Below are 10329 nucleotides of genomic sequence, written 5' to 3' on the forward strand. Positions count from 1 at the left end.
AAAATTGATGTAGCCTTCAGACAAGATGGTGACAAGCATATTGTCTGTGAGCCATTTTGAGTTAATTTTTGTGAAGGCTGTAACCTCAACATTTAGATTCAGGAAGGCAAAGGAAGGATTAGGGAAGAAACATCTAGAAAAACAATTTGGTGTCCTATTTCGCAGTTTGGGGTGGGTTCATGGATGTTCACTATATTATTAAAAAGTAAATTTTTTAAAAGAGACATGCATAGAAGAATAATGGCATTGTGTCATGATCCAAGGATAATGACTGATTTGATTCAATGCACTTGAGGCGTATTTTAAAAATTATATCTTGAGGTGCCTAAGTCCTGACATTGTGAGAGGAGCTGGTGATAAAAAGATGAATCATTCTTCCTCTGAAGGATCAGCTTCCTGGGAAGACAAACACCCAATTGTGAGATGTGGTATATTAGTGTTACAAGCAACAAGTTGGGGGCAACATAGAGGAAGAGCTATATGATCTGGTCCTCGAAGGACGCCAAGGCAAAGAAGAGTCGAGGAAGGCATAAATTCAGCTTCTTGTGGGTAAATTACTTTTAAATTTAATTGAAATTTTTGTGTAGGTAATACATTTGTTTGGTTTAAAAATCAAGAAGATATCAAATATATCACTCTGAGTCTTGCTCCTTTCTTTTTCTTTGTCCACCCTATTAGGGAAATCTCATATTATTTTCTTGTGTATATTTTTACTACTACCTTATGCATTTTCATTTCTTATTTTTTCCCTTACAAAAAGATAACATACCCTTGAGAGTTATGTACCTTGCTATTTTCATTTCATAATATATGCTGGAGAATGTTCCATATCAGTACATTTTCTTATTCTTTTGTATAGCTGGAAATATACCATTGTGTGAATTTATCATAATTATTTAGCCAGTTCCCTGTTTATGGACATGCTGGCATTTCCTATCTTCTGCAAATGCAAACAGTACTGTAATGAATCACTTTGTACACATCATTTCATACATGTGCAGGCGTACCTGTAAAGTAAATTCATAAGGGTATATAATTGAGAACCAAAGTAGTAGATTAGGTTCATGAGCACACATCCTGGGAGAGGCAACTGGCAACTGGAAAGGTGGTGAGAGAAAAGCACTATGTTTACTAAGCAGCGGTGTCTCCTAAATATGAGATAGTTAACTCTGCATCTCAAACGTTCATTAATCTGAGGTTGACATTGTCATAGGATGGTTTTTGTTTTTGTTTTTTGTCGTAGTATGTTTTTACAAGTGGAAGGTGCGATCTAATTTCATGCTTCTTAGAAGTACCTTTATTATATATATATATATTTTTAAAGATTTTATTTATTTATTTGACAGAGACACAGCGAGAGAGGGAACACAAGCAGGGGGAGTGGGAGAGGGAGAAGCAGGCTTCCTGCCGAGCAGGGAGCCCAATGTGGGGCTCGATCCCAGGGCACTGGGATCATGACCTGAGCCAAAGGCAGACGCTTAACAACTGAGCCAACCAGGCGCCCCTTAGAACTACCTTTAAAAAAGCACCAAGAAAGTAAATGGTAGTAGAATTCAAAGATGAATATTATTGAAAACTTAAAATCCTTACTGGCAAGATTTTAAGAGATCATTTATGAAATGAATGGCTTCATCTTCCCAGAAATGCCCTGATAATTGCTGTCAGACATACTTTCTTGACTCACATAGGATTAAAATACAAAAGATGTTTGAGGCATCTTCGTTTGTCAGATTCACTTCTTCGCTGAAGCAAAGTGTATGTGCTAAGAAAGTATAAAACTCTGTTAAGGAAAAATATTAATGGGTCACCCATTAAACTTTAGCCTGGAATTGCTACTTTAAATGTTTTCCTGGAGTGCCTTATGGCTTAGTAGGTTAAGCCTCCGACTCTTGGTTTTCACTCAGGTCGTGATCTCAAGGTCATCAGATCTAGCCCTGCATGGTTTCCGTGCTGGGCGTAGAGCCTGCTAAAGATTTTCTCCCTCTCCCTCTCCCCCTCCTCCGCTCTCTCTTGTGCGCACTCTGTCTCTCAAATAAATAAATAAAATTGTAAAAAAAAATGTTTTCCTGTTGTATATTTGGGAAATTCACAATCTTTGGATTTTCTTTTCCTTATGCAAGTGGAGGCATTATTTTTAAAACAAGATTTTAAAATGAACTCCTCAGGCAAGTCTTTGGCTTGGGGGAAGTAGGGATGTGCAGTACGTAAGTCTTGGGCCCTCCATCCTGGCTGGCTTCAGCCAGAGCGCCTCTTTTTACCATTTTATAAATTGGAATTCCTAACAATAATTGACTTTAGATTCTGCTTTTACAATGTTTTGAAAGTCACTCATTTTGACCTTTTATTTTGCAGTTCTGTTTTTCTGCAATGGGTGTGGTTATTTTTTGCATGGTAATACCTTTTATCTGAAGAACACCAAACTCTCTGCTAGGAACCTGATAGTTTAACCCAGTTCCTATCATTTCTTACATTTTCTCCTAGCAATTTCTTATTTTCTCTTGGTAGGTCCCTCTGAATCTTATTAGCAGATGAAGGACTTGACACAAATGAGCTTTCCTCTTCTGCTGCCACTACCCTATATTACTTGTACTTTCTCTTCATTGGTATTATGTCAGCTTCCCCAGTCTTTTTTTTTTTTTAAGATTTTATTTATTTGAGAGAGAGAGCACAAGCAGGGGGAGCAGCAGAGGCAGAGGGAAAAGCAGACTCCCCACTGAGCATGGAGCCTGATGTGGGGCTCAATCCCAGGACCTTGAGATCATGACCTGAGCCGAAGGCAGACGCTCAACGGCCTGAGCCACTCAGGTGCCCCAGCTTTCCCAGTCCTAATGTTTTACAGCTGCTTGCAGAAAACAACCAACCACTCCTGCCGTTAGGGGATTTATGTCTCCAGCTGTGAATGAGGTGACACGGTATTGGTACCATTGACTAGCACAGAGACAGTAACTAGTGGAGCTCTGACTCCATGTGTATTTTCCTCCATCTTGAGACATTTGTTCTCTCTAAACTTTCTGTTCCCTCTGTTTCTCGGAGTGTGTCTTGGGCCTGCCAGGGACTTCATAGATTCAACATAACTTGGTGAGAAAGAAAGTAGGAACTCTGGAAAAACAAACCCCAACTTGTTCTCTATGGGAGTGGTTCTCATCCTTTCGTGTGCTGATTCCTGCTTAGCCTTCGGGCTGGTTGGGGATGAGGCAGTAGGTAGAGTTCCTCTTCTCCAGCAGCAGTGCAGTATTACCTCATTGGGACATTTTGAATTATTACTATGAGATTATGGGAGAGTTACCCACTTTGTGCCTCTGCCTTAAAGATCCTGCTTGCTAAAAGTCTTCAAGAATGAAGTGATCAGATCGATTCATTTGCAGGAGATTTTTTTTTTTTTAAACAAATTGACATATGGTTGTGTTTATTTTTACTTCACTGCCTAGTTTAAGCATTATTTTCTTAAGTAATACATTCGCTGTTGAGAGGATTCAGTATACAAGATTCATCCCACCTCTAACCCCAGTCACTTGGTTGCCTTCCCTTGAGGCAACTAATATTAGGAGTTTCTTGTGACCCTTCTGAATTATTCTATGCATCATGTATGATTTTAATGTTTGACTCTGACAAGATGCTTTAAAGGTATTACATTCATTACTCTTCAGGTGAATTTTAGAATTAAATGTCAAGGGCTTTCTGGGACAGTGTACCCAATACCATACAAATGTACAGATTAATACATCATGTGTTTTTGCTTCTAGTTAATTCTGATAATTTGTACTTGAGGCTAGTGTGCCAGATGGTGGAAATTTAACCTCACCTGTTTGGCTTTTATTATCCTTTCTTTAAAACTAAATATGTGAAAATAGAATAGTTAGATGATACTTAGGAACTATCAGTAATTTTATGTACTTTCAAAAAAATTTTTAAAGATTTATTTGAGAGAGAGAGAGCATGGAAAGAGAGAGGAAGCGAATCTCCATCAGACTTCTTGCTGAGCATGGATACCGACTCAAGGCTCAAGCCCACAACCCTGAGATCATGACGTGAGCTGAAATCAAGAGTTGGTTTCAGTGACACTGTTCTCATGGTCCCCCCCTCCACCCCACATTGGCCATTTCTCATTTTTATTTGTAGACTTATTTTCCTTATTTCTCAGGGTTCTATTGGCTCACTTTGTCTTGTCCCTAAGTGATCTCTACCTATTCAGTGATTATTCACAAATGTTTAAATGTTTATCTCTAGTTTGTACCTTTCGTTGTTTTTATTCTCTAGACCCAAATGCCTTCTGGACATCTCCACTTTTGCCATTCAGCTTTGTTGGGTAAAATCTAAAACTTTTTTCAATTATAATTTCTGACATGATGTGCTTAAAAAAGACTTCCTGTACTTCAAAATTACAAAACATTATATTTTATTGTAATACTGTTGTGGTTGCCTTTTTTACATTTAATACTTTATTCTACCTGGGATTCATTTTATGTTTGGAGAGATAAGTAGGGAAAATGTAATGATTCCATATTTTTTCTCTTGTATTTTTTTTAAAGACTGATTTATTCATTTGAGAGAGAGAGCGAGCATGGGGAGAGGGGCTGAGGAGAGGGAGAGAAAGAGAATCTCCAGCAGACTCCTGGCTGAGCACAGAGCCCAACATGGGGCTTGATCCCACAACCCTACAACCCTGAGATCATGACCTGAGCCGAAACCATGAGTTGGACGCTTAACTGACTGAGCTACCCAGGCGCCTGTCTCTTGCATTTTTGAGTTGATACTCACTCAGTTCTTTTCTTTTTCACTATTTGTCCATTTTATGTGTTACTGAGAGTCCTATTGACTAAGTACTGTGAGGGCTGGATGAGGTATATCTTGTTCATTGTTGAATTCCTTGGCATTTAGGACAATGTCTAGGTGATAGAAAGATTTTAGTAAATATTATTGAATGAATGAAATATGGAGGGGGAAAATTCTTTCATTAGTGGTTTTAACTTCATAACACTTTACTGTTTTTTCTCTGTATCTTTAATATCAGGAAATCTGCATCTTAGAAGCTTTTAGCCTATCAAATATTTTAATCTCATCAAATTTTGAAAAACATTTTTTTTTTCAGGGTAAACCAAATAACTTTTTTTTTTTTAAAGATTTTATTTATTTATTCATGAGAGACAGAGAGAGAGAGAGGCAGAGGGAGAAGTAGGCTCCCAAGGAGCAGAGAGCCCGATGCGGGACTCGATCCCAGGACCCTGGGATCATGACCTGAGCCGAAGGCAGATGCTTAACTATCTGAGGCACCCAGGCGCCCCCAAATAATATTCATATCAGCTATGCTTCGATTCTTTCCTAGATCCCAAGCTTACTAGAGAAGCAGTTTATATTCACTTTTCTTCTAAGTTAACAAAACTTTCATGAAAACATGCTGTTCCACATGTGGCTTTGTGGATATAATCACATGTCTATTACTGTTTCTGTGTCTGCTTAATCTTTACGGCTACGCTGTGCCTGTCCCAGAGGCTTTATTTGGCTGATTTGTTTTCTTTACTTGGCAGTGGGAGCCATGGATAATACATAATGAGGATCTGCTTTGTTTGGTGATGATTATTCCAGTGTTAAGGTCAAGGAACTGAGTTTTAAAATGGAAAGACAATTCATCCCACTGTTATTTAATGATACGTTCTGTGTGCAAAGAACAAAATGCTATAGAATATGTCTCTATCTGCAAAGAATACCTTTCCACGAAGAGGGACAGAAGACACAACCATCATAAAATTCATCTTAAGCACAATGTCAAATCAGTGGTAGAAACAATAGTGTGGGCATTCGGGAATGGGAAAAATCACTCTGACTTGGGATGGCTAAGGTAAACTTCCTGGAGAAGTTGAGACTTAGTTAAGATCATGTAGGATGTCTGGTTAATGGCGCATCTGATATGGGTAAAAAAATGAACAAAATTTGCAATGGAATGCATTGTACAAATGTGACGGCCATTGGATACAGTGGAATAACAGTCAACCTTGTGTGGGAGAGGAGAGGCAGGAAATTGGATCAGATTGTGGAGGGTCTTTAGTTTTGTTTTTTGTTTTTGTTTTTTCCAAAAACATTCCTTGGAAGTATCCTATTTTATCAAGCATAAGGCATAAATATTAGGGCTGGAAAATCCTTCATGGCTTTGTTGACATGAAAAAAAAGAACCTGCTTTATTGATGAGCCTGTGTCTTTGTACATTATATCCATGAGTGCTATTAACTTCAGTGTTTTCTGTATGTTTCAGACATTAGTCTCTTACCATGGGGGATTGGAATTTATTGGGTGGCATCCTAGAGGAAGTTCACTCCCACTCAACTGTAGTGGGGAAAATCTGGCTGACCATACTCTTCATTTTCCGAATGCTGGTACTTGGTGTGGCTGCTGAAGATGTCTGGGATGATGAACAGTCAGCATTTGCCTGCAACACCCAGCAGCCAGTTGCAACAACATCTGTTACGACGATGCTTTCCCTATCTCTTTGATCAGGTTCTGGGTTTTACAGATCATCTTTGTGTCTTCTCCTTCTCTGGTGTATATGGGCCATGCACTTTATAGACTCAGGGCCTTCGAAAAGGAGAGGCAGAAGAAAAAGTCACACCTCCGAGTCCAGATGGGGAATCCCGAGCTTGAATTGGAGGAGCAACAAAGGATAGATAGAGAGCTGAAGAGGTTAGAGGAGCAGAAGAGAATTCATAAAGTCCCTCTAAAAGGATGTCTGTTGCGTACTTATGTCTTACACATCTTGACAAGATCTGTGATGGAAGTAGGGTTCATGATAGGCCAATATATTCTCTATGGGTTTCAAATGCACCCGCTTTTACAAATGCACTCAACCTCCTTGTCCTAATGCAGTGGATTGCTTTGTATCCAGGCCCACAGAGAAGACAATTTTCATGCTCTTTATGTACAGCATTGCAGCCATCTGTTTGTTCCTCAATGTACTGGAAATATTTCATCTGGGAATCAGGAAAATCATGAAGGCACTTTATGAGAAATCCAGCAATGAGGGCACTGAGGATGAAAGCAGCACCCCATTCCATTTGAAAAAATATTCATTGGCCCAGGAGTGTATGATTTGCTCTCCCTTGCCTAAAAGAATCCCTCTACTTCAAGCAAACAATCAACAGCAAGTCATTTGAGTCAGTGTGCCGAAGTCTAAAACCATGTGGCAAAGCTCACAGCCCATGCAACTTGAAGTAGACTCGTGCTGTGTTAAAGAAGAGTGGGCTGAGAAGGATCAGCACAGTGGACAGCTCCATGCCCACAGCCCATGTCTCTGGGTAGCCGGTACTCAAAGTCAGCACCCCGGACAGCAACTGGACTGTTCCTCCGGCCTACACAATGCAAAGTCTCAGTCCTGCCTAGATACAGAGATAGCTCCTAGACACTGCCCATCCTATGCAATAGGAACCTGGGGGCAGTCCCAGGATCGATGGCTCTCAGGAGAGGCTCTCACAGATTTACACAGTAAATGTAGAGACAGCGATGGCAGTGTGAGAAAGAGTGGGGTCTGGACAGACAGATCTTACCTGGGCAGTCACAAGGCCAGCTTTCTGTCCAGATTACTGTCTGAAAAGGGACACTTGTACAGTGACTTAGGAAGCTCCAGTTCTCGGAACAGCTCTTGCTTGGACCTTCTGCACCGGGAAAATAGCCCCTCGCTTCTGCCTTCAGCCACTGGATACAGAACATCAATGGTAAGTAAAGATGGACAGCCTGACTGAACATAGGACTATTGCAAGACGTTTTCCACTCTAGCTACTTCTTAGCTTTCGCTATCCAGCTACCTGGTGTGTATATGTGTGTGTTAAGAGAGAGGGAGAGAAGGTGAGGGAGGTTAATTTATGGAGAGTTAAATCCTGTCATTCAATACATTCAGTTAAATTCAATTCATGAAATAAACTTACTGAAAACTTACTTTATATTATTCAGTCTTAGTAAGTGCTGGGTTTATAAGTGGATAAAATACTGTCTCTGCTATCAAAGGGCTCGGAGTCTAGATGGGAAAGTTAGTAAGCATACAAATGTGATCAAGTGTAAGGTGCCCTGTTAGAAGGGGCGGATGGGCAAAGGAGGGAGTGGTCAATTCTTTATGGATGGGTCAGGAAAAGCTTCGTAGTAGCAGTTACTTTTGAATTGAGCCTTAAAAGGTGTGGTGATTTTCTCCAGATCTGGGAGGACTGGGGTACATGAAAGAAGGCCATCCTAGTATAGGGAGCAGCACAGACAAAGGCTGAGAGCTGTGACACAGCAGGGCTGTCTGGGGAGCTATGTGTGGCTGGGGCACTGGCAGGTAGGAAGGCTATGGAGAGGGAAAGCTGGAGAAGGGGCCATGGAGGTCTTGTGGGAAGGCAATGGAGCACCCATAGAGGGTGTGCAGCGAAGTGATGGGATCAGAGTTACATTTTAGAAAGCTCTGTCACAGTGTGGAAAATGGATCAGAAGAGGGATCGTTTGTAACCTTGGGTTGCCCTTGTCTCATTAAGGAAGGAGGGTGTGCTCCATTGTTTTAATAGCTCTGGCATTTAAAAGTCATATACAAAGATTTGGTGATATATTTCACAAAGACTAAAATCAATATTGTATTGATTTTAATTCTGTTTTCTGAAAAGCCAGTGTGGAATAAACATTTCCTTCTCAATTCTGGAAAAAAAAATGACACTTGCTTTATCCACCACTCCTAACAGCTTTTTTCCATTAAAAAGAAACAACTCCAGGTTTGGTGGGGGAACTTCCTAGTTGAGCTCACTTGGTTGAGCTCACACACTTGCTTTCTCCTGTTAATGATAATGATTAAATCTATGATTATTGAATCCCTACCCCAGTTTCATATCTCCTGTGAGCTTAGAGATATTTTGTTACTGCACTAAAGCCATATCTTGAGGAGGAATCATCCTACCTAGATTTTTCCTATAATACTTCTTTCAAACTGATACTCGTTTCTTGTCAGTGACGTCATCTACCCAGGAGACTATGTTTAGGATCAGAGTGTGGCTACTTGGAACCCACACCAAACTACAGCAGGGTTCTCAACCCTGGCTACTAGTTAGAGTCATCTGGGGGCTTTAAAAAATCTTCATGCCCAGGACCCATCCAATTCCAATTAAACCAAATCTTTGAGGGTGGAATGCACATCAGGATATTTAAGTAAATTCTACCCATAAAGTGGGGCTTGGACTTATAATTCCAAGATCAGGAGTCATATGCTGTACTGATTGAGCCAGCTAGGTGCCCCTAGGATTAGTATTTTATTTTATTTTATTTTTAGATTTATTTGAGAGAGAGGGAGACCAGGGTTGGGAGGAGCAGAGGGAGCGGAAGAGAGAGAATCTCCAGCAGGCTCCCCACTGAGAGCAAGTAGCCTGATGTTGGGCTTGATCCCACAACCCTGAGATCATGAGATCCCGACCTGAGCTGAAACCGAGTTGGCTGCTCAACCGACTGAGCCACGCAGGCGTCCCTGGGATTAGTATTTTTTAAACTCCCATGGTGATTGCAATGTGCAGCCAGGGTTGAGAATCACTATTTTAGAGTAACCTTGCCAGGGGTTACTGCTTCTTATCTCCATTTGTGAAGTCAGCAAGACAGTTTTAGTCATTTTCCCTTTCTTATACCTCTTCCCATGTGAGAGGAGTCTTCGTATTGGCAGAGAGTTGAGGGGGAGACGGTAGTGTTTAGTTAAGGCAGATTTTTTTTTAATCTTTCAGATTATCTTTTGGGGGAGGCCAGCCATTCCTACAAGCCTGAAGAAAAGATGATGAAGATGACAGGCCCCTTTCTTTTTTCTTCTTCCTCTTTCTTCCCTGTTTTTTATGTTTCTAGGAATTACAAATAATGTCTTCGGCCACAGAGATTTCCTACTTACGGTCACTTTCCCACCAAACCCCTTACAGGGTTGACAGGCCACTTCACTCCCCAGATGGTAGGAAGACTTGATTGAGGCCACAGCTATCAACCCCAGAGCTCTGTGGCTGAGACATGATGCTTCTTGCCTACAGAGGAATCTGTAATTAGAAATCAGTGCAGCAAACAGGATTATAATCATCCACTGTCAATATATGGACTGTAAACTGCTTTTTACACTGTATTGGGTCCTGGGTGACAGAATTTTTCAGGCTCAGTAAGATGCATTCTGACTTCAGCAGTTGATGTTTCAGAGTGAAATAACTTCTGGTAGGACCACAGTTGCTTTGCCGCTCATGATGTGTCCCTTTGAGGGAACTGTCCTGCAAAAGAAATGCATTCTATTTTGGAAGGTCATAGAAGGCACCAGAAGGAGCCATGATTTTATGCTGAGACATTTCCCTTGCTGTCACCCAAACCCCA

General features: G+C 40.8%; 1 protein-coding gene across 1 annotated transcript in view; it reads left to right on the plus strand.

Moving 5' to 3' along the window:
- GJA10 (gap junction protein alpha 10) overlaps positions 1-9289 on the plus strand; it is a 15990-nt gene extending 6701 nt beyond the window's left edge. Inside the window, 5 exon segments of the mRNA XM_034991415.1 lie at positions 6248-6438; positions 6441-6820; positions 6822-7721; positions 7724-7790; positions 7793-9289. Of these exon segments, the coding sequence (XP_034847306.1) occupies positions 6264-6438; positions 6441-6820; positions 6822-7721; positions 7724-7790; positions 7793-7899 (1629 nt within the window). The 5' untranslated portion in view covers positions 6248-6263 and the 3' untranslated portion in view covers positions 7900-9289.
- The last annotated feature ends 1040 nt before the right edge of the window (positions 9290-10329 follow it).

This window comes from Mirounga leonina, unplaced genomic scaffold (assembly GCF_011800145.1).
Source record: "Mirounga leonina isolate KUSES-001 unplaced genomic scaffold, KU_Mleo_1.0 Mir_53, whole genome shotgun sequence".
Classification (NCBI taxonomy): domain Eukaryota; kingdom Metazoa; phylum Chordata; class Mammalia; order Carnivora; family Phocidae; genus Mirounga; species Mirounga leonina.